This window comes from Hyperolius riggenbachi, chromosome 8, assembly GCF_040937935.1.
Source record: "Hyperolius riggenbachi isolate aHypRig1 chromosome 8, aHypRig1.pri, whole genome shotgun sequence".
NCBI lineage: Eukaryota > Metazoa > Chordata > Amphibia > Anura > Hyperoliidae > Hyperolius > Hyperolius riggenbachi.
This window is the reverse complement of record NC_090653.1, coordinates 86,249,445-86,277,127: the sequence shown is the minus strand read 5'-3', so window position 1 is coordinate 86,277,127 and position 27,683 is coordinate 86,249,445. Positions and strand designations below refer to the sequence as shown.

General features: G+C 45.1%; 1 protein-coding gene across 16 annotated transcripts in view; it reads left to right on the top strand.

Annotated features, from left to right (window-relative positions):
* The window catches only part of LOC137529006 (tetratricopeptide repeat protein 16-like), a 417,560-nt gene that overhangs the window by 244,217 nt on the left and 145,660 nt on the right, over positions 1-27,683 (top strand). For 6 of the 16 annotated variants that reach the window (XR_011023554.1, XR_011023551.1, XR_011023549.1 and 3 more), the window contains 3 exons: positions 2,144-2,319; positions 10,880-10,979; positions 20,660-20,858. The exons of 1 other annotated variant lie outside the window; for it this stretch is intronic. Coding sequence is in view for 6 of the 15 variants with exons in the window: in XM_068250870.1 (XP_068106971.1) it covers positions 7,610-7,894; positions 10,880-10,979; positions 27,433-27,458 (411 nt within the window). In the remaining 9 variants the exon portion in view is untranslated. Of the gene's footprint in view, positions 1-2,143; positions 2,357-5,930; positions 6,016-7,606; positions 7,895-10,879; positions 10,980-20,659; positions 20,859-27,432; positions 27,471-27,683 lie in introns of those variants that run through there. 9 more of the 16 variants (XR_011023546.1, XM_068250865.1, XM_068250864.1 and 6 more) reach the window with 5 other exon arrangements.

Genomic DNA, 27,683 nt, shown 5'->3' with positions numbered 1-27,683 from the left:
AGCATCATGCTCTGGGGGTGCTTCTCTTCAGCAGGGACAGGGAAGCTGGTCAGAGCTTATGGGAGGATGGATGGAGAGAAATACAGGGCAATCTTGGAAGAAAATCTCTTGGAGTCTGCAAAAGACATGAGACTGGGGCGGAGGTTCCCCTTCCATCAGGACAACGACCCTAAACATAAAGCCAGTGCAACAATGGAATGGTTTAAAACAAAACATATTGATGTGTTAGAATGGCCCAGTCGAAGTCCAGATCAAAATCCAATCGAGAATCTGTGGCAAGATCTGAAAACTGCTGTTCACAAACGCTGTCCATCTAATCTGACTGAGCTGGAGCTGTTTTGCAAAGAAGAATGGGCAAGGATTTCAGCCTCTAGATGTGCAAAGCTGGTAGAGACATATCCTAAAAGACTGGCAGCTGGTTCTACAAGGTATTTACTCTGGGGGCTGAATAATTACGCACACCCCACTTTGCAGTTTTAAAGGAAAAAAATGTGTGTGTGTGTGTGTGTGTGTGTGTGTGTGTGTGCGTTCGTGCGTGCGTGCGTATATCTACCGTATCTATCGTAAGAATTAAGATAGGTGTGGAAAAGGAAGTATGGTGAGCGACACATCGAGGACATTGATAACGTAGTGTGCGCTCATAGCAGGGATCAGGCATAGCTTTTATGATTGGGCACAGGGTTCTGTATGAGAGTATTGTTAAATAAAAAAAAAATCTGTATTAAAGACTGAAATTTTACGAACAAACGGCTTTTTGTTTAATATACCTAGCAATTACCATTCAGCATGCTCCTGCTGGTTTATCACTTTATGTTGTCTCATAGCTGATAGACGTTGCTCTCATTAATAGCACTTATTTCCCAACGACTAACACCTGTGTCATTATTTAGTGTTGTATTTATATATACAACATTAAAGGGAACCTAAACTGATAGGGATATGGATGTTACCGTTTACAATACCAGTTGCCTGGCAGTCCTGCTGACCTCTGTGGCTGCAGTAGTGACTGAATCACACACCTGAAACAAGCATGCAGCTAATCCAGTCTGACTTCAGTCAGAGCACCTGATCTGCATGCTTGTTGAGGGGCTGTAGCTTAAAGTATTAGAGACACAGGATCAGCAGGAGAGTCGGGCAATTGGTATTATTCTTAAAAAGGAAAAATCCATATCCTTTTCAGTTTAGGTTCCCTTTAAAGTGAATGGGAACCGCATTTCAAAAAAAATGAAGCAAATACTTAAGGAGAGGGAAGGCTCTGGGTCATATAGAGCCTTCTGTCTCCTCTCTCTGTGCCCTCTATCCTGTGCTGGCTCCCTCCCATTTCAATCCCCCGTCGAAAGGGTATTTGGAAGTCTTCGGGAGCCGTGCGGCTCCATACTGCACAGGCGTGAGCGTGCAAGAGAGTGTGCTTGCGCAGGTGTAGTACAGGGCCGCCCTTCTTCAGGAGCACTCGGGCTCCCTGAAGACTTCTGAAGCCTCCTTCGGCTGGTAAAGCAGTATTTGACTAATGTAGTCAAATACTGCTACCGGGCGAGCCAGCACCGGAACGAGGGGACCAGGAGAGGAGCGGGAAGGCTCTATACGACCCAAAACCTTCCCTCTCCTTTCGCGATCGAGCGAAATTTTCCGCGCGGACAGATCGATCAATATTGGACAGAAATCGTTTGATCGGTCAGCGTTTGCGTATCGATTTCACAGCAGATTCAAACACAGTGATTGAATCTACTGTCTTTCGGCAGGAATTTGACGCAGTGTATGTGCTTTTCTCCTACAAAACTAACACATCGCCATTTCTTCTGTAGCACAGACTACTTGGCTTTTTAATCTGGATTTAGACACCTCTAGGGTTGGAGCTGTCTTGAGCGTGGTAGGGAGTTCCAAATGGTAGTGGCAGCATGAAAGAAGGCTATGGGTCCAGGATGGACTTGGGGGGGGGGGGGGGGGGGGAGTGACCAAGTTATGAGATCCTGTTAAGTTGTAGGACCTGTGATGCAGTTACAAAAAATTCTTCAGGCATCCGGAGCCTCAAGGGGTCGTTCACTGCAATATATTTTTGCCTGTTTACATCATGTTAATACATATGATTATAATTGCACCTTTAACTAAATCTGGACTTCTGCTGTAATGTTTCCTTGTGTTGCAGATGTCGGGGAACTTTTTCCCCACCGCAGTCAGTGAGGAGAAGCTTTAGGAAGCACGCGAAAAATCCTTACAAAGGATATTTGGATCCAGTCGAGCCATATTAGCTGTAGATGGGAAACCCCATAAACCCAACCAATGCTCCTATGAAGACATCGTACGGGACAAGATGACACAGCAGTGAGTTCTTATCTGCATATAAAGAATGGAATGATAGGTAGATGAAGATTGCGCTGATATTTCACCTCCCTACAGGACAGACAGCAGACAAGCCTACAGCTACTTTTGTATTCAAACTTACAGATTAAAAGGTCTGAATACTACATGGACTTATAGAGGAACTTCAGCCTAAACAAACATGCTGTCATTAAGTTACATTAGTTATGTTAATTAAAATAGATAGGTAATATAATCTCTTACCCACCCTGTTTTAAAAGAACAGGCAAATGTTTGATTTCATAAGGGCAGCCATCTTTTTGGTTGAAAGGAGGTGACCGGGAGAATGAGACACAGTTCCAACTGTCCTGTGTGCTGATCATCCCTCCCAGTTGCTAGGCAACGTGAATAACAACATAGGAAATCCCATCATGCTTTGCACAGCATCAGGGATAAAAATCCCGGGCAGTTTTCTTTGATAGGGTGGAGGTAAAAATGCAGCTAAAAATGATGCTTTGGTAAGAAAAACAAAGTTCTGATGCTGTGAAACTGTTAAAGAAACCCTGAGCCTTTTCAGTTCTGCTGAATAGATTTTTAGTCCGGAGGTTCACTTTAAGTCCATGATGTCATCAAGACTCACCTAAACTGGAAGTGGGAGTGTCCTGAACACTCTCCAATACTCCCATGATGGTTTACTATTTTCTATTCAACATTTTGAGAGTACTCATAGTGACATGTAGCATGATGAGATAAACTCGTGTATGAGTATAAACTGTACCAATTCTAGTTACAATTATGCCTTTGTTCTCATTTTAAGGCCCCGTTTACACTGCACCAGTTTCCAGCCGCATTTTGGAAACGCGTGCAGGAGACAGACACGCACGACATCAGACAGTGCATAGAGTGCACTGTCTGATGTTCACACTGCATGCGTTCCGGACCTGTGCGGTCCGGGAACGCATGCTGCACACATTTTTTTGTAAAAACGCGTGGCTGACCCATTCACTTTTCAGTGATGGGATCAGCCACGCAACGCACACAAACACGGATGGCGTGCGTTCGTACGCGTTGCGATTTGCATGCGTGGCCGTCCGCGTTTGTGATGTGAACGGGGCCTAATTCATTTTTTTCATTTTCATTGTAAGCTCCCAACTGCTTTGTTGCGTCCTCTGTGCCGGTTTCACATTAGCAGCCTGCATTTTAGTTGTGGTGTGATCTAATAATCGCAATGCTAAAAAGAAGCCTCCTATACACCCACAATGATGCGTGGTAATGTAATTATTGGCAGCAAACCAAACTATAAGTGAGGCTCTCTAGCTCTCACTTCCTGTGGCCAAAAGACGAATTGCAAGGAAGTGTATTGAAAAAATATGCTTCTGCGCATATTTAAAGTTTCTGCGGCGCCATTGACTTACATGATTTCCGGTCAACGCACGTCACCGCGGATGTTGACCTATAACGAGATGATGCTTGCGCACTGCAACAGGTATGAAATGCCCCCTACACTTTCATTACTTTAGTGTTACCCTGCAGTAAAAAAGCGTAAAGCAGCAGAATGAAAACATCCCAGTGTGTAAGGGGCCTGAAGCGTGCATGTGACCTGATGAGGGTCAGGTGACATGCCGAAAGCCGTATGAGGATGCAGCACAGCAGCTGGGAGCTCCAGGAAATTTAGATGACTGGGCCCAGAGGTTTTGTAAGTCGCTTCTGCTGCACACAGCTCTACAATACACTAAAGTTCCGCCCCCATTCTCCCCCTCAGGGATGCCGGTTGGTTAAGACTGCCGGGTACCTGAGTTATGGATAGCAGGGGTTTTACTGTAATTGGATTTTAGCCTGACCACAGGGAAAGCCATGTTGATCTATTTGTATATTTGCCAAGACATCCTCTCATTATTAGTGCTTATGTGCAGGCCCGTTTCTTGGGCCGTGGGAGGCGTGCCGACGCCCGGGGCGCTGTTGGGAGGGGGGCACTATAATGGAGGGGGGAGCCGGAGCCGCGGGGAGGGCAGCCCGACCTCTCCCTTCCTCTCCTCTCCCGGGCTGCCCTCTGTGTTCCCCCCTCAGATGCAGAGTAATGCACAGGGAGCGCTGTATACAACATACCTCCCTGCGTTCTAAGCGCTGCTCTCTCGCCGCCGGTCTCTTCCTCTCTCGGACTATACGATGATATACACGCTGCTTCCTGTCTTCCTGTTTAGCCGGAAGCAGCGTGTATATCATCGTATAGGCAGAGAGGAAGAGACCGGTGGCGAGAGAGCAGCGCTTAGAACGCAGGGAGGTATGTTGTATACAGCGCTCCCTGCGCATTACTCTGCATCTGAGGGGGGAGCACGGAGGGCAGCCTGGGAGAGGAGAGGAAGGGAGAGGTCGGGCTGCCCTCCCCGCGGCTCCAGCTCCCCCCTCCATTATAGGGGGGCAGCTACCTATCTAACCTATACTGGGGGGCACCTACCTAAACTAACTCATGCTGGGGGGCAGCTACCTATCTAACCTATACTGAGGGGCACCTACCTAATCTAACCCACACTGGGGGGCACCTACCTATTCTAACCTACACTGGGGGGCACCTACCCAATCTAACCTACACTGGGGGGCACCTACATAATCTAACCTACACTGGGGGGCACCTACCTATGTAACCTACACTGGGGGGCAGCTACCTATGTAACCTACACTGGGGGGCAGCTACCTATGTAACCTACACTGGGGGGCAGCTACCTATCTAACCTACGTTGGGGGGCAGCTACCTATCTAATCTACACTGGGGGGCAGCTACCTAATCTAACCTACGCTGGGGGGCAGCTACCTAATCTAACCTATACTGGGGGGCACCTACCTAATCTAACCTACACTGGGGGGCAGCTACCTATCTAACCTATACTGGGGGGCAGCTACCTATCTAACCTATACTGGGGGGGGGGGGGGCAGCTACCTATCTAACCTATACTGGGGGGGGGCAGCTACCTAATCTAACCTACGCTGGGGGGCAGCTACCTATCCAACCTACACTGGGGGGCACCTACCTAATCTAACCTACACTGGGGGGCAGCTACCAACTAACCTACACTGGGGGGCAACTACCTATCTAACCTATACTGGAGGCACTTATCTAACCTGTATTGGGGGCACCTACCTAACTAGCCTATACAGGTAGCAACTATACTGGCTACCTATATTGCAGGCACCTACCTAAATAACCTATACTGGGGGCACCTACCTATCTAACCTATGCTGCGGGCAACTATTCTGGCTACCTATATTAGAGGCACCCACCTAGCTAACCTGTACTGGGGCACCTACCTATCTAACTTATACCGGGGGCGCCTGCCTATCTAACCTATACTGGGGGCAACTATACTGGCTACCTATACTGGAGGCACCTACCTGGCTAACCTATAGCGGGGGCAACTATACTTGCTCACCTATGCCTGGCTACCTATACTGGGGTACCTATTCTTGGCTACCTATACTGGGGGGACCTATACTAAGTGCAACTAGACCTGGCTAACCTATACTGCGGGCACCCATACCTTGCTCGGGGGGGGGGGGGAGGGGCGCAATTTTAACACCCTCGCCCTGGGTGCATTTTAACCTAGAAACTGCACTGCTTATGTGTACCATTGTTCTTTCAGCTACGAGAAAGGCCTGCTGTGCCTGTCGCAGGAGGAATGGGAGAATGCTGTCATCTCATTTTCTAAAGCCATCAACCTCTGCCCGGAAAAGTTATCCATCTCACTGAGCTCAGTCATTAAAGAGACTCTGTAACATTAAAAAGATCCCCTGGGGGGTACTCACCTCGGGTGGGGGAAGCCTCCGGATCCTAATGAGGCTTCCCACGCCGTCCTCTGTCCCACGGGGGTCTCGCCGCAGCCCTCCGAACAGCCGGCGACTGTGCCGACTGTCAGTTCAATATTTACCTTTGCTGGCTCCAGCGGGGGCGCTGTGGCGACTTTCTGCACGGAAATAGACGGAAATACCCGATCTCCGTCGGGTCCGCTCTACTGCGCAGGCGCCGGAAACTTGCGCCTGCGCAGTAGAGCAGACCCGACGGTGATCGGGTATTTCCGCCTACTTCGGCGCCGAGAGGCATCAGAGCGCCTGCGCAGGAGCCAGGAAGGTAAATATTGCGTCACGGCTGTACGGAGGGCTACAGCGAGACCCCCGAGGGACGCAGGACGGCGTGGGAAGCCTCATTAGGATCCTGAGGCTTCCCCCACCCGAGGTGAGTACCCCCCAGGGGCCGTTTTGTCGTTACAGTTCCTCTTTAAAATCTACCATGTCACACCCAAATTATGAGAGGGATGTAGCCTGAAATCTACTGTTCTTTCTAACAGTATAAACCATGTAGTTAAATGAGGAGGCGGAACTTGTAGATTACAGGATGTAGGTGGGGAGAGTTTGTAAGACCTCAATCTGCTAATAGGAAATGAGCTATGGATAGATGGGCTGCAGTACAGAAGAGGAGGGGACTCTAGGAATGATTGCACAGCACCAGACAATTTGCACCGCACATTATAGCTGCAGTGAGCCCGCCCAAAAAACCTTTAATATAGGTGGATAGCCTGGTATAGCTGCCCCCAGTATTGTTAGCTAGGTACAGTTGCCCCCAGTATATAGATTTGCAAATCTATCTGCTGATCAAACTGATCACATGCTTCTCCCTGAGTTCTCCTAGGCAGAGCCATCCATAATTATAAGCTACTGGTTGCAGTGACTTGCTACGTGCCTGATTTTAAAGCAGATATTTGGTGAGCAGGGGATTGAGGGGGGGAGTGTGACCCCCGTTTCCTGCATGCGGTGAATAGTTCTCTGAACACAGTGTGTGTATTAATATACACAGGGTGTACGAGTGTTTGAGGATTACCCGCTATGTGCCTGCTTTTCTCTGCTACAGATTACCTAAACACTGCATAGGAACCTGACTCCAGAAGCGCTGCTGTGAACTTTTATAATCATTGTGAGGAGAACTACCGGTTTTACTCTATTTGGCAGTTAGCTGCTATTGGAAGGACACTAGAAGAGGTGGTGAGCGCTGTGTCGTTTTTGAATATTGATTGCCCCCAGTATAGGTTAGCCAGGTACAGTTGCCCCCAGGATAGGTTGGCCAGGCACTCTCTTCACTTCATGTTTCAGCCTGGTGCTGCCCCCAGACTTCTGCCACCTGGGGAAGTTGCCTCACTTGGCATCATGGGCAGACCGGGCATGGCATGGGTATTAGTGATTGGGGGTAGCGCCAGATACCGGTAGTACTTGTGGGGGTGGGGGAGATGACAGATTGATGTCTGTGTATTAGCAGCACAGGTACTATTAAATGTTTAAAAGGAAGAAAATGTGGCAGTCTCTATATCTATCTCCATACAGAGTCATCTTTCAGGTCATGCTGGTGCTGGCTCCTTTGCTCTCACTGTACTGTTCATTAATGCCATCTGGTGGTCACACTGTTGCATTGCAAATAGAGTTATATGTCAAGAGAGCGGAAGCCTTTCTACAGCTGGGTGACTTCCAGTCTGCAACACTTAACCTACAGAAAGCTTGTTCTGATGCCAACCCCTCTGAAGAGCACATAAAACTGCTGGCGGGGACATATTACCTGCAGGTGAGAGCATGGAAATAACTAACAAATTCATCTAGACCAGGGGTGTCAAACTCAAATACAAATGGGGCCAAAATTGAACACTGAGACCTAGTCGTGGGCCAACCTCAATGTCTACTGGTCACCTTATAAAGTTCCCTGGTGTGTAATGGCCTACTTCCAACGCCCATACAGTTCTCTGGTGTCTAGTGGCTCCCACCTACCCTAAACAGTTCCCTATTGTTTAGTTTTTTCGCCTACCTCCCCCATATAGCTTCCCTGGTGGTCTAGAGTGGACCAAAAATAATGCAAAGTGGGGAAACCCCTTGAGGGCTAAATTTAATGGCTCTGAGGGCTTGATTTGGCCCACGGGCCGGAGTTTGACATGTACGATCTATTCTAGACAATATTAATTACATTTCCAGTACCCTTCCCCCACCCCGAAGTGTGAATGCGGCTATCCTGCCTGGCCATATGTGTGCATACTTGCAAATACTTGCAAATTACATTACATAATTATTACATTATATGCAGCCTTACTTGCTTCTTAATGGTATTTGCTTAAAAACGGCCCTGACTTTTTATTGCACAAAGGAATTGTGTGCCTGGAGTGATATTGGTCCTGGGGGGTGCCATGCCCTTGATTAAGCCCAACACCTGAACTAAGCCACACCCCCATCATAGGCAAACACAGGGGGGATTACAGCTGCCCAGAATCCCCCCTCAGACCAGGGCCAGTGCAGTGTCTGCGGGACGGGCACAAGTTGAGACACCAGAATATCTGCAGGCATCCTGCAGCTCACAGCACTGCCCCCTTTCTTTCCCTGCTACAGTTGAGTTTTGATGGAGCAGCAATGTGTGTACAGAGCATTAGAGCAGCAGTGTGTGTACAGAGCATGGAGCAGCAGTGTGTGTACAGAGCATGGAGCAGCTCTGGGGAACTTAACAGAGTCAGATATGAGCACAGCCCTGTGCCCTGCTGTGTGATTGCTTCACTGTCCCCTTCATTACAGATGTGAGCTGTCCTCATTATTATCTGTATCCAAACTGCTCCTAAATGATCCCGTTGTCGATCGGGAGCAGATGGAACATTTAGGATGGGAAATTGCATTATGTGTACCCAGCATGATGTCCTACCATATTATTGTACTGTATTGTGCGTGGCTGAGGGAGACCTTTCAGGAATCCCCCCCCCTTGAAAATCCTGGGCTTGCCCACTGGTGTTTGTGCCTCCTCCTACAGCCACAGTACTTTGCTGCATTTAGTAAATTTACTGACCTGCTTTTGGCCTTCTTGGGCTTGGTAAAAGCTTTATGTAATGCCCTTCAGTGGAATTCCCAGACGCTAACCTGAATTGGCACATGCCATGTTGTATTGTGTTGTCGTGCTAGCCATTCATAGATGGAGGGACATGTGTAATTGAGCTGTACAGGGTCTTCTCAAAAAATAAGCATATTGTGATAAAGTTCATTATTTTCTGTAATGTACTGATAAACATTAGACTTTCATATATTTTAGATTCAAATACACACAACTGAAGTAGTTCAAGCCTTTTATTGTTTTAATATTGATGATTTTGGCATACAGCTCATGAAAACCTAAAATTCCAATCTCAAAAAAATAGCATATTTCATCCGACCAATAAAAGAAAAGTGTTTTTTAAAACAAAAAAAGTCAACCTTCAAATAATTATGTTCAGTTATGCACTCAATACTTGGTCGGGAATCCTTTTGCAGAAATGACTGCTTCAATGCGGCGTGGCATGGAGGCAATCAGCCTGTGGCACTGATCAGGTGTTATGGAGGCCCAGTATGCTTCGATAGCGGCCTTAAGCTCATCCAGAGTGTTGGGTTTTGCGTCTCTCAACTTTCTCTTCACAATATCCCACAGATTCTCTATGGGGTTCAGGTCAGGAGAGTTGGCAGGCCAATTGAGCACAGTAATACCATGGCCAGTAAACCATTTACCAGTGGTTTTGGCACTGTGAGCAGGTGCCAGGTCGTGCTGAAAAATAAAATCTTCATCTCCATAAAGCTTTTCAGCAGATGGAAGCATGAAGTGCTCCAAAATCTCCTGATAGCTAGCTGCATTGACCCTGCTCTTGATAAAACACAGTGGACCAACACCGGCAGCTGACATGGCACCTCAGACCATCACTGACTGTGGTTACTTGACACTGGACTTCAGGCATTTTGGCATTTCCCTCTCCCCAGTCTTCCTCCAGACTCTGGCACCTTGATTTATGAATGACATGTAAAAGTTGCTTTCATCCGAAAAAGGTACTTTGGACCACTGAGCAACAGTCCAGTGCTGCTTCTCTGTAGCCCAGGTCATGCGCTTCTGCCGCTGTTTTTAGTTCAAAAGTGGGTTCATGCTTCCATCTGCTGAAAAGCTTTATGGAGATGATTTTATTTTTCAGCACGACCTGGCACCTGCTCACAGTGCCAAAACCACTGGTAAATGGTTTACTGACCATGGTATTACTGTGCTCAATTGGCCTGCCAACTTTCCTGACCTGAACCCCATAGAAAATCTGTGGGATATTGTGAAGAGAAAGTTGAGAGACGCAAGACCCAACACTCTGGATGAGCTTAAGGCCGCTATCGAAGCATACTGGGCCTCCATAACACTTGAGCAGTGCCACAGGCTGTCATTTCTGCAAAAGGATTCCCGACCAAGTATTGAGTGCATAACTGAACATAATTATTTGATGGTTGACTTTTTTTGTTTTAAAAAACACTTTTCTTTTATTGGTCGGATGAAATATGCTAATTTTTTGAGATAGAAATTTGGGGTTTTCATGAGCTGTATGCCAAAATCATCAATATTAAAACAATAAAAGTCTTGAACTACTTCAGTTGTGTGTATTTGAATCTAAAATATATGAAAGTCTAATGTTTATCAGTACATTACAAAAAATAATGAACTTTATCACATTATGATTTTTTGAGAAGATCCTGTATATTGCTGTGGCTTCTGCGCTGATCTCACAATTGTATTACTCTGCAGGGACAGAGCCTGTTTCAGCAGATGCGGCACATGGAAGCTTTGGAGTGCTTCACTCTGCCTCTGAGCTGCAGCCACAAAACAGACATTACCGTATGCGCAGGTAAGATAGTTTAGCTCATGTATAGCAACAAGGTTAAAGTGCAACTCCGGAGTACAAATCACCTGTAAGGAGGATGACAAATTGTCATCTCTTCAGGAAAGCACCTGTTAGGTTCCAATATAGTTGGAGCCTTTGAAATTGGATGTTGTAATTTAGGGCCGGTTTCCACTACTTCAGTGATGCGATGTCGCATCACTTCCGCCAGTGCGGAAGTCAATTGATCTCCCGATGCGCATCTCCTGATGCGGAAGTCAGTTGAGGAGATGGGACGCGGCTGCGGCCGGATGCGGCCGTGTGATAATCTGTAGCATGCTGCAGATTCTCAGATCGCTCCGCACCGCTCCGTACAACATGCACGCAGTGGAAACTCTTCCATTGCCGTGCATGTTTCAGGACACCTATGTAGCCGCATCACACCGCTCCTAGTGGAAACGGGCCCTTAGGTTACCCTGTGTAAGTACAGCCGTCAGTTACTGTTAAAAGTCATTATCATAATTATTTAATATTTCTATGGTTTTGGGATGTGGGAGGAAACCTGAGGAGCCAGAACTGCAAGGCGAGAGTGCTATCCACTACACCCTAGGTTCTCAACGTGTGGTACGCGTACCCCAGGGGGTACTTCTGATGGTTCCAGGGGGTACTCAGGCTTGATATACTTAACCAAGAATAAGAAATTTAGAGTTTTAGAAAATGATACATCTTATTTAAACAACACCAAATTTGTGTGTTAGCTAATTAACAGCAATAGTAAATGCTTGGAAATTGTTTAGAACCATTTATCATGTACTACAATTAAATATATATTTGTCAAGGGGTACTTGTGATAATGTTTCCTATGCTAGGGGGTACTTGGTGAGTACAGGGCTTTAAAAGGGGTACATACCAATAATATGTTGAGAAACACTGCACTACACCACCAGGAAAGTAAGAGCTGAAACACATTATGGGGCCTTGAGCAAAACACCACATTGCTTATTAAAGAGGACTAACACAGTAACAATACTTACAGTGAACTCTGTGTATGGCTGCCATAAGGATTAGACAGACAAGCTGTTACACATATAAGATCCAAGTACATATGCCAGCAATAAAATATGGTGCGCATAAGGTGAGCCCCAGAGGAAAAGAAAATACAGGTAGTCCCCGACTTACGAACACCCGACTTACGAACGACCGCCGACATGAACGGCATGGATTCTCTGTTTCCATGGGAACAAGTCAAAAAAAATTTCAAATCAAACTTGTATTTTTTGAGAAAATCAATTTAAAAAAAAAAATCAAAGAAAAAAAATGGCTTTTAAACTTGTATAAACAGGCACAAAAGGCAGAGGTGACACAGAGGGGGTCACTGGAGGCACAGAAGAGGTACAGGGGACAGAGATGGCACAATGTTCCGACTTAAGAACAGATTCAGGTTAAGAACTTTTTTTTAAACAAAACTTTTTATTGATTTTGACATAAAAAGATACAAACATTGAGGGATGCAGACAAGTTCACACATTCCTCGAGATTAAACATAATACAGGCAGAGAGAAAAAGATGACCTATTGGTCCATGTATAAACCAGTACAGAATTTTGGAAAATTGAATACTTACCTTGCGGCAATTTTCCTTTCCTGGCAATTCTCCATGGCAGCATGACATATGACATATGGGCAGTTCCCCGCCCCCAACTGCCAGATAGGACCTCCTTACTAACATATAAATTAGACTCCACCCAACTGCTGGCATTCCTTTGAATATAGGACGAGCCGCCAACACTGGGTGGGAATGTATGCTGCCATGGAGAATTGCCAGGAAAGGAAAATTGCCGCAAGGTAAGTATTCAATTTTCCAAATTCCCTGGCAACTCCATGGCAGCATGACATATGGGTAATAACTAGAGAAATAAAACTAAAGGAGGGAAAAATGCCAGGAAAAAAATAAGTTTAATGAACAAACACAGAGAAAATTCACAATAATTGATTAAGGAAATAACATTCTTTCCAAAGGCAGCAGTAGATAGGGTCGCTGGCTCTATTTTATAGTGCCTTATAAATGTATGACCTGAGGCCCAATTGGCTGCCCTACAAATGGTCTCAAGTGAAACCTTGCCCAGGGAAGCCCAGGATGCTGACATGCCTCTTGTCGAGTGGGCTGAGAGAACCTGAGGGACAGACAGACCATTGGCTTTATAGGCTTTTTGAATTGTAGATACAATCCACTTAGATATCGATCTTGGAGAGGCTTCCTTGCCCTTATTCAACCCTACAGGAAGGACAAATAGTCTATCTGAAGCTCTGAATTCATTTGTCAATTCCAGGTATGTTTTGATATATGCAACTGGATCGAGCGGATGAGACTTGTTCGGATCCAATGGGTCTTTAAATGCTGGAAGAGTCCACTCTTGGTTGAGATGAAAATAGGAAGACACTTTGGGAAGAAAGGCCTCTACTGGATTCAAAACTACCCGGTCATCGAAGAAAGAAAGAAAGGGCTCTTTGCATGATAGCGCTAGAATTTCTGAAACCCTTCTCCCAGAAGTGATGGCAATTAGGAAGACTGTTTTCAGTGTCAAATTATACAAGGAACATTTGATTAGTGGAATAAAAGGTGGTTTAGAGAGAAAGTCCAGAACAAGAGGCAGATCCCATTGGGGAAATCTCGGTTTCCTGGGCGGACGGATTTTCATAGCACCCCTAAAAAACTGCCTGATCAGGCTGTTAGAAGACCATGAGGTGCTCAGAATTGCCGTAATTGCGGATATCTGAGATTTCAGAGTATTAAACGCAAGTCCCATTTGAAGGCCCCTTTGGAGAAAGGAGAGCAAGTCTGTAACATCTGGGATTAATGGATCAAAAGATGCTTGATTAGCAAACTGTACAAACTTGTTCCATACTCGATTGTAAACTGCCTTAGTAGACGGTTTTCTGGCTGATAACATCGTCTGTACCACATCTTGATCACAACCTTGAACTAATAATCTTTGCTTCTCAATCTCCATGCCGTCAAGTTCAATCTGGACAGGTTTGGATGAAGAAAGCTGTTCTGTGACAGCAGGTCTGGAAGGAGAGGAAGTCGAAAAGGTTGTGCTATCGATAGGTCTTTGAGTAGTGTGTACCAGCGCCTCTTGGGCCAGTCCAGTAATACTGCTAGGACCTCTATCCTGGACAGAGCCACCTTCTGAAGAAACTTGAAAATTAATGGGAAGGGAGGGAAGGCATAGCCCTTCTTGAAAGTCCATGGCTGGATTAGAGCATCTGTTGCTAGAGCTCCCCTCGTCGGATACCGAGAAAAGAAAGTCCTCAACTTGCAGTTGTTTCGGGAGGCGAATAAATCTATCTCGGGTTTCCCCCATATCTCCATAATCAATTGAAAGATGGCTGGATTCAGGGACCACTCGTTGTTGCACAACTTCGCTCTGGATAGACTGTCTGCCTTTAGATTCTCCCGTCCCGGAAGGTAAATTGCAGATAGGTCCAGTAAATGTCGCTGAGCGAGAGCCATGATTGGATCGACTTCCATAAATAAAGACTTGCTGTGAGTTCCCCCCTGTCTCTTGATATAAGAAACTGCTGCTTTGTTGTCTATTCTGAGCAGAACAGGTGAGTTTTCCAGGAGCGGAAGGAAGGCCTTTAAAGCTAGGAGGACAGCTCTCCGCTCTATGACGTTTGATGGAGGAAGATTGTCCTGATTGAACCACATACCCTGTACCGCCCAGTCGTCTAGAGTTGCTCCCCAACCTTTTGCGCTTGCGTCTGTCGTTAGTATTTTCCAAGATGGAGGAGTAAGAGGAAAGCAAGTCCTTAGATTTTTCCGGGATTTCCACCATTGAAGACTTTCCCACACTCTCGGGCAGATAGAAATTGGACAGTTTAAAGATCGAGCCTGCCACTGATCTAGGAAGTTTAGTTGAAACACCCGTAGGTTCCAGTGTGCCCATTTGACAAGTGGAATTGTGGATGACATCAATCCCAGGATCTTCATACACTGTCTTGCCAAAATAACTGAATTTATTTGAATTAGATTTACCCTTTGTATGATAATCAAAATCTTTTCCTCGGGAAGGGAAACTGTGTATTTTTCGGTTGAGAAAAGGGCACCCAGAAAAACTAAGTTTTGAGACGGATCGAGTTGGCTCTTGTTCAGATTTAGAAGCCATCCAAACCGAAGAAACGTCTTCATGACCATATCCCGATGACTGATAAGCTCCTCCTTTGACCTTGCCAGAAGAAGGACGTCGTCTAAGTTATGAAGTATCCTTATTCCGTCCAGTCTCAGGAGGGCAACGATGGCCAGGAGAACCTTGGTAAACGTTCTTGGCGAGGTCGAAAGCCCGAAGGGCAGACAGCAAAACTGAAGATGAACCCCTCCTACCAGAAATCTTAGGAACTTTTGAAAAGAAGCTTTTATTGGTACGTGAAAGTAGGCGTCCCTTAAGTCTAGTGAACACATCCAGTCTCCGACTTTTACTGCTTTGATGACTGACTGTAGAGATTCCATCCTGAACCTCGGAAGTTTGATGAATTTGTTGAGCGCCTTCAAATCCAAGACAGGCCTCCACTCTCCCGTCTTTTTCTTCACCAAAAATACCGGGGAGTAATAACCTGAAAAGATTTCCTGATCTGGAACTGGAATTACGGCGCCTTGCGCTATCAAGGATTTTACGTAATCGAGAAGAATACTTCGTTTTTGGGGATTCTTCGGAATAGATGTCCTCACTATTCTGGGTAGCCTTGGGTATTCGATAAAGGACCACTTGTGTCCCCTTGTAATTATATCTCTGACCCAGGGGTCTGCTACATTCTCCACCCAGACAGGAGCGAAGTGGGCCAATCTTGCCCCTACTTTCTCTATCTGGGTGGGCCTGATATCAAAAAGATTTTCCTGTTGAAGTAGCTGGGGCTGCAGCCCTATTTTTTGCAGACCTGAAGAAAGAAGGCTGAGAAGATCTCCAGGTGGAGTTAGACTGCTTGCCTGGCCTGTAGGCCCTTGAGTCTCTAAATCTCTGGGAAAACTGTTGCTTAGATTGACTCCATCTCTGCTTCTTAAATTTCCTGTCTTGTGGCAAGAGGCCAGATTTGCCTCCCGTCACTCTGGAGATTGCTGCATCCATTTTTGAACCAAAAAGGTTCTTGCCATCGTATGGAATTCTTGTCCAGGAAGACTTCGAGGATGGGTCTGCTGACCAAGGTTTAAGCCAGAGTGCACGCTTGGCCATAACAGAAAAGAGCATTGATCTACTAGAACCTCGAATAACATCCAATGCAGCCTCTCCCACAAAGTCCGAGGTAAATCTCAACTCATTCAAAGCAGTAGAGATTGTGTTCTTATCGGCTCCATTGTTAATGGCCTCCTCCAAGTTATTGACCCAGATCTTCATAGCCTTCGAGACGGAAGTCAAAGCAATTGCAGGTCTCGTAGCATCACCAGCTGACATATATGACTTTTTCATATCCTGATCCTGTTGTCTGTCCAGAACATCTCTGAAGGCTGTAGTATCTTTCAGAGGTAAAGTAGTATTTCTTGCGAGTCTTGCAACTGAAGCATCCGTTATCGGGCAAGACTCCACAATTGTACTATCTTCTGTAGAAAGAGGGTACATTTTTTTCAGTCTATTCCTTGTGGCCGACTTTTTGACAGTCTTACTCCATTCCTCCAAAATAATACCCTTCACTTCTTCCATAAGTGGAAATGAGACCTGAGATCTATCTAATTGCTTAAAATAAGTTTTCTTTTTTGCTTTCCCAGGGTCAACAGGATCTTCCCATCCGATTGACTCCCTGATTTGACTAACAAAGTCTGGGATAGAAGAGCAATCAATAACTGTGTCCCAATCCTCCAAAGCCACCGAGTCGTGATCTGACAAGTCATCAATATTTCCATGCGTCATCGAAGGTGATTGAAAACCTTGTTGTGGTTTCTTTCCCAGTTGCTTCATAGCATCTCTGACTGTTTGCTGTATTACTTCAGTAAGGTCTTGTGTCTCTCCAGCAACTTTCCCATAACACGTACTGCAGACTAACTTGTCAGGAAGACGATCTTTACCGCAGAGCCAACATTGATCCTCTGAAAGTCTATTTGATTTTCTAAGACACTTGCGAGGTGGAGATATATGCTCTCAAATACTGTCTGGAGAGGACGACGGAAATCTTCTTGAAAAGGATTTCATTCGTAATGGAGATGGAGACCGACGTCTTGATTGAGTATTTTCTGAGTTATTGCGACCAGGATCTTGTTTTTGCTGAGAAAACCTGGAGCTGAAAAAGAGAAATATATTTAAATTAAAATCGCCATTCTCTAACCAGAGAGTGACAGCCTCTTTAACTTACCTTCCTTACCTATTATGAACAGTGGACTGGTCTTTTTTATTTTTCCCCATGCCTGGAGATGAGCAGCTGCAAACATACAAAAAGGCTACAATTAGCCCTCAACAATGCGGACATAGCAAGTGTCTATATCATACTGCAGAACCGCTGTATGCAAAAAAAGGTACACATACCGAACGAAAGAAGAAGCCCAGTAAGAAGTCCGCTCTGCGCGCACTCCCAGAGACCATAGGACGCAGAGCGGACTTCCTGCGCTGCAGAAATACTTTTCCCCGCTGTATCGGCAAGATGGCCACCGCACTTCCAGTTCCGGATCCGGATCCCGGCTGAGTGCCAACCAGAAGATGTCAGCCATGCGGACGCGCATGCGCTAAGGCGTCATCTCGTCCGCAATACTGACCAGCTGCATCCACTCGGACACTGACAGCGGGGAGAGGAAATGCCAGAATCACCGTTTAGGTGAACTAAGATGGCCACGCTGGAGACCACCCAGCAGCTTCACTGTCCCCATAGGCCCTGTTAGGAACCTGGGCAACAGGACCTCAGCCAGAGAGAGGCACAGACTGGCTGGCGCCGCAAAAGCGCGGAGGTAAGGCAAGGAGAAATCAATACAAAAACAAAAAAGAGTAACACCCTAAAAAACGGCCCCACTGGCGGCGAGGACGAAAAAAAAGGAATGCCAGCAGTTGGGTGGAGTCTAATTTATATGTTAGTAAGGAGGTCCTATCTGGCAGTTGGGGGCCTGGAACTGCCCATATGTCAGATGTCATGCTGCCATGGAGTTGCCAGGGAAAATTACTTTACCAAACATTGCAGAATAATTTACATTCAATGATATTTGGCAGGTGGTACAATCTAAGGAGAGTTATGATTGTCTCCATCTGTGCATTGGGGAATATTGCTTCCCATGACCAATGACCAACCACACATCTTGCTGTAATTATAGAATGGCCCGTGGAGGACAATAATGTATATGTTACGGCCAGAACCCGAAGTGTTGCCACTTCGGGTTCTGGCCGGCCAATGTGCGAAGTGGCCGCAGCGCAGTGGCCAATGTTAAAAATATAATGATTACAATAAGTTCAATGTATTTTACGGCCGTCTCACTGCGGCCAAATGTATTACAACTTGGTTAATTTAATGAAATGAAGCCGGCGGCAATGTAATAGATGAAGCCGCCGGCTTTCGCACTGACTCCTATCCTCCTCCCCCCCCCCCCCCTCTCTCTCTCCTCTCCCTGCCTCCTACACAATACGGAGCAGCCGGGGACATGCGTGTCCCCGAGAGTCGTTCGTCGCGGCAGGGGAATCCTGCTGTTCCTGTAGAGCGGGTGCTGGCAGAAGCAATGTCTGCAGCCTCCCCCCTCTGCTTCCCCTGCCGCGACGAACGACTCTCGGGGACACGCATGTCCCCGGCTGCTCCGTATTGTATAGGAGGCAGGCAGAGGAGAGAGGCGGGGGGAGGAGGAGGAGAGGAGGCAGAGCTAAAGCCGAAGGCTTCATTACATTAACTTAACTAAAGTTGTAATACATTTGGCCGCAGCGAGACAGCCATAAAATACATTGAACTTATTGTAATCATTACATTTCTAACATTGGCCGCTGCGCTGCGGCCACTTCGCACATTGGCCGGCCAGAACCCGAAGTGGCCACACTTCGGGTTCTGGCCGTAACATATATATAGAACAGTGTCTCTTTGTGAAGAAAGGACACTATTATAAGTCTAGTATGACCCACCGGCCTATTTGAGCTTCCAGTGAAGGGCTATTAGTTGTGCTGAAAGAAAGGAAGAAAAGAGAGGTTATAAATAAAAGGTAAGTAAATCAGAAGAAGAAAAATGGAAAAATTTGGGGCCCCGGGGCCCCCACTTCCTTAACTCATCCTGTTAATTAACGCCACCGGCCAGCTCTTTCCAGACCATCCAGCCAGACCATATTTTGTCAAACTTGGCAGGACATCCCCGGCTAGCATATGTAAGTTTATAGAGTGGTAGCACTTTATTGATCTCATTGATCCAGTTGTTTTTGGTTGGAGGAGCTGAACTTGACCACTTTAAAGGTATTTCACGTCTGGCATAGAAACAGAGCAGTCGGAAGAACATTGTATTGTGTTTGTTTTTAATGGTTTCCTCTGCGATGCCAAGTAGTGCCATTTTGGGATTTAATGTTATTGGTTTTTTAAACATTCCTTTTAAGTTGAGAAAATAAAACGTCAGGATTCTAAAAAAAAAAGATAATTTTAGGAGTAGTAGGATAGATACAATTGTTCATCTCATCAGGGCTTCCATCAGTTTATTTTCAACTCTTGTTTCCTTTAAGAAACCCTGAGATCCTAAAGCCCCGTCTACATGGGGAGATGTGGAGGCGATCCGGCGGCTTGATTAGCCGCCGGATCGCCTCTTCCGCATCCCCGCGCGTATCCGCCGCGTCCCCGCTCGCCGTGCGTGCGTCGGATTCGATCCCCCGCTCGTCCCCACCAGACGCCGCTTATCTTCCGCTCGATTTTCTGCCATTGTCCCCTTGGGAACGAGCAGGGAATTGGCGGCTCACAGATCGGACCTGTCGGAACTTATCAATCGAGCCGCATCAGCGGCTCGATTGATAAGGAACATCGCCGCCTCATCTATGCGTGTAGATGAGGCTTTACACTAAGCCCTTAACACTAGCCTCCCTATCTTCAATAACATTTAAAGAGACTGTTAGGCTTAAAATTGACTTGTCATAAAATAACCCCTCTTATTAACCACTTAAGCCCTCAGTCTTTTTCACTTGATGCATCCGAGCAATGTTCACCTCCCATTCATTAGCCTATAACTTTATCACTACTTATCACAATGAACTGATCTATATCTTGTTTTTTCTGCCACCAATTAGGCTTTCTTTGGGGGGTACATTTTGCTAAGAGCTACCTAACAGTAAGAATAAGAAAAAAACTGAAAAAATTCATTATTTCTCAGTTTTCGGCCATTATAGTTTCAAAATAATACATGCCTCCATAATTAAAACCCACGTATTGTATTTGCCCATTTGTCCCGGTTATTTCACCGTTTAAATTATGTCCCTATCACAATGTATGGCGACAATATTTTATTTTGAAATAAAAGAGCATTTTTTCCATTTTGCATCCATCACTATTTACAAGCATATAAAAAATAAAAAAAAATAGAAATATTTCATCTTTACATTGATATTCAAAAAGTTTAGACCCTTAGGTAAACATTTTGTATATTTTTTTTTTTTTATTGTAATGTTTTTTTTTTTTTTGTTTTTTTTTTATTAAACATTTTATGTGGGTATTTTTGGGAGGGTGGGATGTAAATAGTGTTTGATTTGGGGAAATATATGTGTATTTTAATTTTTTTTTTTACTTTTAGATGTAGTTTTACTTTTTGTTGAAATAAGAACAGAGGTTGTGGGGCACTTCCCCTTTAAATGTGACTGGAAATGTAGAGAAGTGGTCTACAGTGGTATAGCCACAAGTCTGCAGTGCTCACCTGAGCCTGATGCTATAGATGCAAGACGTGTGCTCCGCTTGTGTGGCAGAAGAAAGCAAGTACATCATATAATCAAAAGATAAAGGAAAGCGTGCACCTTCCGTCTGTCATGTGCATTTATTGTGAAAAACGTCATCAAATGGCATTCAGTATCTCACAAACCATACTGGCATACCTATGTGGCGTGGTTCTCATTGCAGGTGGCAGAGGTGGGAGTGGGGATGACGGTGGGCCTAGCGACGGCCGTTTCGCGTCCTAGACGGACACTTGGTCACGCTGCGTTCCAAGTATCCGTCTAGGACGCGAAACGGCCGTCGCTAGGCCCACCGTCATCCCCACTCCCACCTCTGCCACCTGCAATGAGACCCACGCCACATAGGTATGCCAGTACGGTTTGTGAGATACTGTATGCCATTTGATGACGTTTTTCACAATAAATGCACATGACAGACGGAAGGTGCATGCTTTCCTTTATCTTTTGATTATATGTAGTTTTACTTTTGATGGTGCACTTTAGTGGTTGTAGTATTTTAGAGGACTGTGTGTCAAGGTTGGATGTACACTCGAGGAAGGGGGTGACCCCGAAACATGTCATGTTTGCAACTTTTTGAATAAACGCAAGTTTATTATCGCCAGTGGAGTGCCGACCTCGATTTTTGTTACTGTGTACAGAGTTGTGGAGTTAAAAACAAGAAACACCAAGAGCCCCAATAATGTAATATGTACTGGTAAATGATCACTAGATAGAGTAAATATTGATACTCACAAACCAGGGTTACCATTAGGCAACCACTGTAAGGGCAGGTGGGGAGATTTCCAATACAGGACACACCCCTAATGGTCAGCTGACCGAGGTGATGTCACAGAGTAATCCAGGTTAACCCCGTAGGGTCAGTCAATACAAATTCTTACTGGGCACTACACATGAAATGTCCACCCAGCTAAAAACACCAAGGTAAACATGAGCGAAAGCATACATAAGCCTAAGCAGAAATACAGTAAACTTGAGGAAGGGGGTGACCCCGAAACATGTTCTGTTTGCAACTTTTTGAATAAACGCAAGTTTATTATCACCAGTGGAGTGCCAACCTCGATTTTTGTTACTGTGTTCCTGAGATGGGCACACAAAAAATGTTATACTTACCTGGGGCTTCCTCCAGTCCCATGATCACCAATACATTCCTCACCGTCCTCCCGATTGCCTTAGTTCCTCTAGTATCAGTCCCAGTAATCTGGCTCAGTCACGCCCTGTCGGCTCTTCTGCACATGCACAAAAGAGCCGACTGGGGCGACTAAGCCATATTACCAGGCACATCGGTGCCCACAAGGCTGGAGGAAACCCCGGGTAAGTATAAAATCTTTTAGTGTGCCCCTCTCAGGTACACTTTAAAGAGGAACTTTAACCCAGGATTGAACTTCATACCAATCAGTAGCTGATGCCTCCTTTCCCTCAAGAAATCTCAAATAGATGTGAGTGTGTGTGGGTGGGTGGGTGGGTGGGGGGGGGGGGGTCTGTTTCCAACTGTCAGACAAGCAGTATTTCCTTCTGTGTGTAGAACTCTCCCTTAAACGAACATTCCGCACAGCTCACCTGGCAGAACTAAAGAGGTCACCACCAGTGATACTTTTCAGAATGTGAATCAGGGAGCTGAAAGATTTTATAATGGGCAAACACTAACCAGTACCAGGTGACCATATTACAGACTATAATTTGATGTACATATTCTCTGTTTTCGTTTTCTTAGGCAGGGATCATAGTTTTCCTGGGCATGTAGGGAAACTGAAATAAGGTTCGTCATTAAAGTGTACCAGAGTTGTAAGAATACAGATTTGATACTTACCTGGGGCTTCCTCCAGCCCCATTAGCACATCCAAGTACCTCACGCGGTCTGCCATTCAGCTGCGATCAGCCCAGGTAACTGGTTCAGTCCCGTCAGTTGGGGTCTTCTCCGCATGCGCGGACCTCCGGCACATGGGCAGAAGACCATGACTGAACCAGGTATCGGGGCTGATCGCGGCTGAGCGGCAGACCGTGGGAGGACAGTGAGGGACTTGGACATGCTTATGGGGCTGGAGAAAGCCCCTGGTAAGTATCAAATCTTTGTATTCTAACAGCTCTGGTTGCCTTTAGTTAATGTGACGTATAGAGCTGAGATAGATGAATTGTCACTTTTTCTCAGCAATAATGGAGTTTCATTTCAAAGCCATTCTGAACTCGCTAGGTCTTCTCAAATGCTCCAGCAATGATGACATTCAGGAGCTTCTGACGACCGGTGTTTACTATCTTGTGGAGGCCTCCTATAGCCACTTCCAGGAGGGGTCTTGGTATGCAAGCTTTTCATATCCTCACTTCATTGCTTACTGGGGGGTAACACTGCGGTCATAGCCACTGACCTCCACTCAATGGGCTTGATTCACAAAGCATTGCTAACCCAGTTAGAGACTTTAGGCGTGATAACCATTGCACCACGCTGGTGAAAAGCCAGTTTAGGCATGATAACTTTAGGCATGCTAAGTTTAGATAACCATACAAAGTCCCGCACGCAAAGCAGCGCCATTAAACTCTATGCGAAGTGCACCAGACTCTGCTAGCGCAAAACTTTTGATCAGCTGTGCACTGCGGTGCTAACCCATTTGGGCTTAAACTTATCATGCCTAAACTAATCACACCTAAACTTATCACACCTAAACTTATCATGCCTAAACTGAGTTTAGGCATGATAAAGGGCTTTTCACCAGCGTGCGAACTGTTAGCACCGCTTTGTGAATCAGGCCCAATGTGTGGAATGATGGTGGGAGTAGTTTGGATGAGTGAAGGGTCAGGATATTAGAGCAAAACAAGGGTTTTCTGGCACATGGAGCAGACACGGTCGTAACTTAAACCTCACCGCCCTCCCAGCAACACTGTCGGCCAGGCCCCCCATCAAGCGTACGAGAGAAATCGCCAGCGGGAGACTTGGGCACAGGATACAGCCAATATACGGCTTACCCTGCTCGTGCTCAAGTCCCGACGGCGTTAATTACTATTCCCCCTCCAGGTCCACGTGGATGGTGGGGAATGATGTAATTCAGCTTCCAGCTATTGCTATCGCAGTGTTTTAACCCTTTCCACTCGTATGTCCCGCATAACGGGACATCGTGAATTCCGCGTTGCACTCGTATGTCCCGATATGCGGGACATCCCTCCAGCGGCGGTTTGCAGCGCATCGCGACCACCGCAAATGTATTACTACATGCCCACACTGTCAGTGCCCCCCAGGTGACATTTATATTTGTCACTTCCTTTTCTTTCCTGGTTTTTTTTTTTTTTTTTTTTTTATAAAAAGTAGTTGCCGGTTCATTTTTGCAAATTCCATTCTGCAAAAAAAAAAATGAAAAATAATTGCAGATTAATTTTTTTTCTTGCAGATTGCCTGCAAATAATGAAAGGCATTCTATGGGATGGACTGGGGGAGGGTGTAAATAGTAGCCAGTATTTTATTGCTAATCTGCCCAATCGAAATACCAACGATTGCATTGTGTGTAGGGACAGTAAGACCCCAGGTGGCGGGCATAAAACCACCTATTATTGCAAAACTTGCTCACGCAGGCCCTGACTACACCCAGGAAACGGTTTTTCAATTTACCATACCTTGGCTTTCTCCTCTGCTACCAGCCAATAGGAGATGCCAAACTGTCCAAATAAGGTATCAAATTAAACGTTATAATGTGTTCTTTAAAATAAGATATACACTGTTACGTTCCATGTTAAAATGATAGAGTAAGAGGGAGAGCGCATTCCTTTAGGAAAGAGCTCCGAGTGGAAAGGGTTAAAAGTAACTCCAGCTCAGTCTTCTTACTGACTGTGCGTCGCTATAGCTGCAATACCTATTATGGTCTATGGTGGCGCCAGCTGCACTGAAATCTCCTGCGCTATAATCCACGTGCTCGCCCCGTCACGTGCCTCTGCAAACCCCCACAAACACAGATGACAGTACATTACTGCATTAGTGCTAAATGAGGCTGAAGTGGGTCGCAGTTCTTCAGGCTCCATGGCTGTTTGGCTAGATGAAGGTGTCCCATATCCCCAAAGCTGAAGACCGTTGGAGGTGAGGATGGGGGGAGCGGTCAGGCAGAAGGGTGTACACCCTTAATTTAATTAGTGAAATGATATAATAGTTAAAAAAAGCTTAACTTTAAATAGTGTGTCTAATCAGAGCAGAGGAGAAAAATTGACTCTAATTATATTTTAAAGCCCACCTTCAGATATAGATCTAAATATAATACCTCCAGTGGCAGGCCATCTGGTCTCTCAATCATAAGGGCTCCCTTAATGTAACTAAGCAGGAACATGGATTCAAGATCATCACCCAATGGTACAGGACACCTTCTGTGCTCAGCAAATTTGTGCAGGAGTTGCGGATACATGCTGGATTGTGGTTCTTCAGGAGCCGATTAACTGCATGTGTTCTGGCATGGCCCTCACCTGTCCACCTTTTGGACTCAAGTTCATAAGTGGACAGAGGAAATTTCCTCTACAAAGATTCATACGACCCCTGAATTTTTATATTTGGCATTCTGACCCTTTTTCATGTAATAAATACTTGAAATGTATTCTTTTACACCTAGTTAACGCGGCCTGTGCAACCATTCCCTTTTTGTGGAAGAAACTGGAGCTCCCTCATAGGTAAACACAGGGGGGATTACAGCTGCCCAGAATCCCCCCTCAGACCAGGTCTGGGGACAGGCATAAGTTGAGACACCAGAATGTCTGCAGGCATCCTGCATCACACAACACTGCCCCCTTTCTTTCCCTGCTACAGTTGACTTTGGATGGAGCAGCAATGTGTACATAGCATGGAGCAGCTCTAGGGAACTTTACAGAGCTCAAAGCCAGGTATGAGCACAGCCCTGTGTCCCTGCTGGGTGAATGTTTCACTTTCCCTTTATTAGCAATGTCGGCTGTCCTCATTATCTGTATCCACTGCTCCCGATCGATTCCGTTGTCGGTCATTCAGTTGGATGGGAAATAATTGCATTATGTGTACCCAGCATGATGTCCTACCATATTATTATACTGTATTGTGCGTGGCTGAGGGAGACCTTACAGGAATCCCCCTCTTGAAAATCCTGGGTTTGCCCATGCCCCTGCCCCTACTGTCCCCCAGTGGCTTGCCAGGTTAGACAAAACTGTGCAGATAGAGGAGATCTTCCTTATTTCTCAGGATAGAACGGAGCAGTTTACACAGACTTTGGCCACCTGGGAGATGTTTAAATATTCAGATGATTATAGAGCTTTGATGCAACTTGCCTAACCTGGGATATGATACTCCTGTTCCTTTTTCTCCCTTCCTTTTCTCCTTCTTCTTTCCCCTCTTTCCTCCTGATACTGAGGTGAGGTGCGGCACTTGTTACCACCTAATGGTGTTGGTGCAGTGACACCATGGACCTATGTCTCTACTGCATTTCTTTGTATCGTAGGAATTCCTGATGTTTCATGTTTCATCACTATTGCTATGACGTGTAGATATTCTGTTATGTGCCTTTAACCACTTCACCCTTTAGTCGTTATTCACCTTATGCATCCGAGCAATTTTCACCTCCCATTCATTCGCCAATAACTTTATCACTATTTATCACCATGAATCGATCTATATCCTGTTTTTATTTCCACCACCAGTTAGGCTTTCTTTGGGTGGTACATTTTGCTAAGAAGTATTTTTTCTAAATGCATTTTAAACGGGAATATTAAGAAAAAATTTAAAAAAATGCATTATTTCTCAGTTTTCGGCCATTATAGCTTTAAAATAATACATGCTACCATAATTAAAACCTATGTATTTTATTTGCCCATTTATCCCGGTTACTACACCATTTCAATTATGTCCCTATCACAATGTATGGCGCCAATATTTTATTTGGAAATAAAGGTGCATTTTTTTGCGTCCATCACTATTTACAAGCTTATAATTTAAAAAAATATTAGTAATATAGCCTCTTCACATGCATATTCAAAAAGTTCAGACCCTTCGGTAACTATTTATGTTTTTGTTTTTTTTATTGTAGTTATTTTTTTCATTTAAAATTTTATTTGGGTAATTTTTGGTGTGGGAGGTAAACAGTTAGTTTTAAATGTAATAATGTATGTTTATTTAATAAAAAACGTATGTAGATGTAGTTTTACTATTTGGCCACAAGATGGCCACAGTCTTTTCTTTTCTTTTTTTAGCCTTGGAAGCGAGCACTCTCGTTTCCAGGAAGTATAGGGAGGACAGGAAACTTTTTTTTTTTCTTCACAAAGATCACAGCTTCTCAAAGAAGCCGTCGCTCTTTCTAGCGGGGGCATAGATCTTATGAATGGGAACTATTTTCCCATTCATTGACCTCTAGGCTACCGGGCTGTGGCACGGGAGCATGCAGCAGCAGCCTTTTGGACGTGACAGTCACGTTCAAAAGGCTAAAATGGTTAGTTGTGTTTTTTGATGTAATTGTTATTATTCATATGTCTTTCTTATTGCAATGAGTGTTGTTACGCTTATGTTGTAAAGCTGACATTTTTCAATAAAGTGCTAAATGTTTAAAAAAATCAAATAAATTAATACCTCACAGCTTGTTGGTTAGAATGGTCAAAGATTACCTTTTTAGCGTGACATGAGATTTTTTTTTTTTTGTAGCTAAAAATGTTGCCTTAAAAACGTAATCACATCACCAGATACAGGTATCTAAAAGAGAATCTGCAGTGAAAATAAATGTATGATATAATAAACTGTATGTGTAGTACAGCTAATAAATAGAACATTAGTAGCAAAGCACAGAGTTTTATATTGTTTCCAGTACAGAAAGAGTTAAAAAAACTTCAGTTGTTATCTGTGCAAAAGAGCTTCTCTGAGCTCTCTGACCCAACTTTGATGGGGAGACAGTCCTA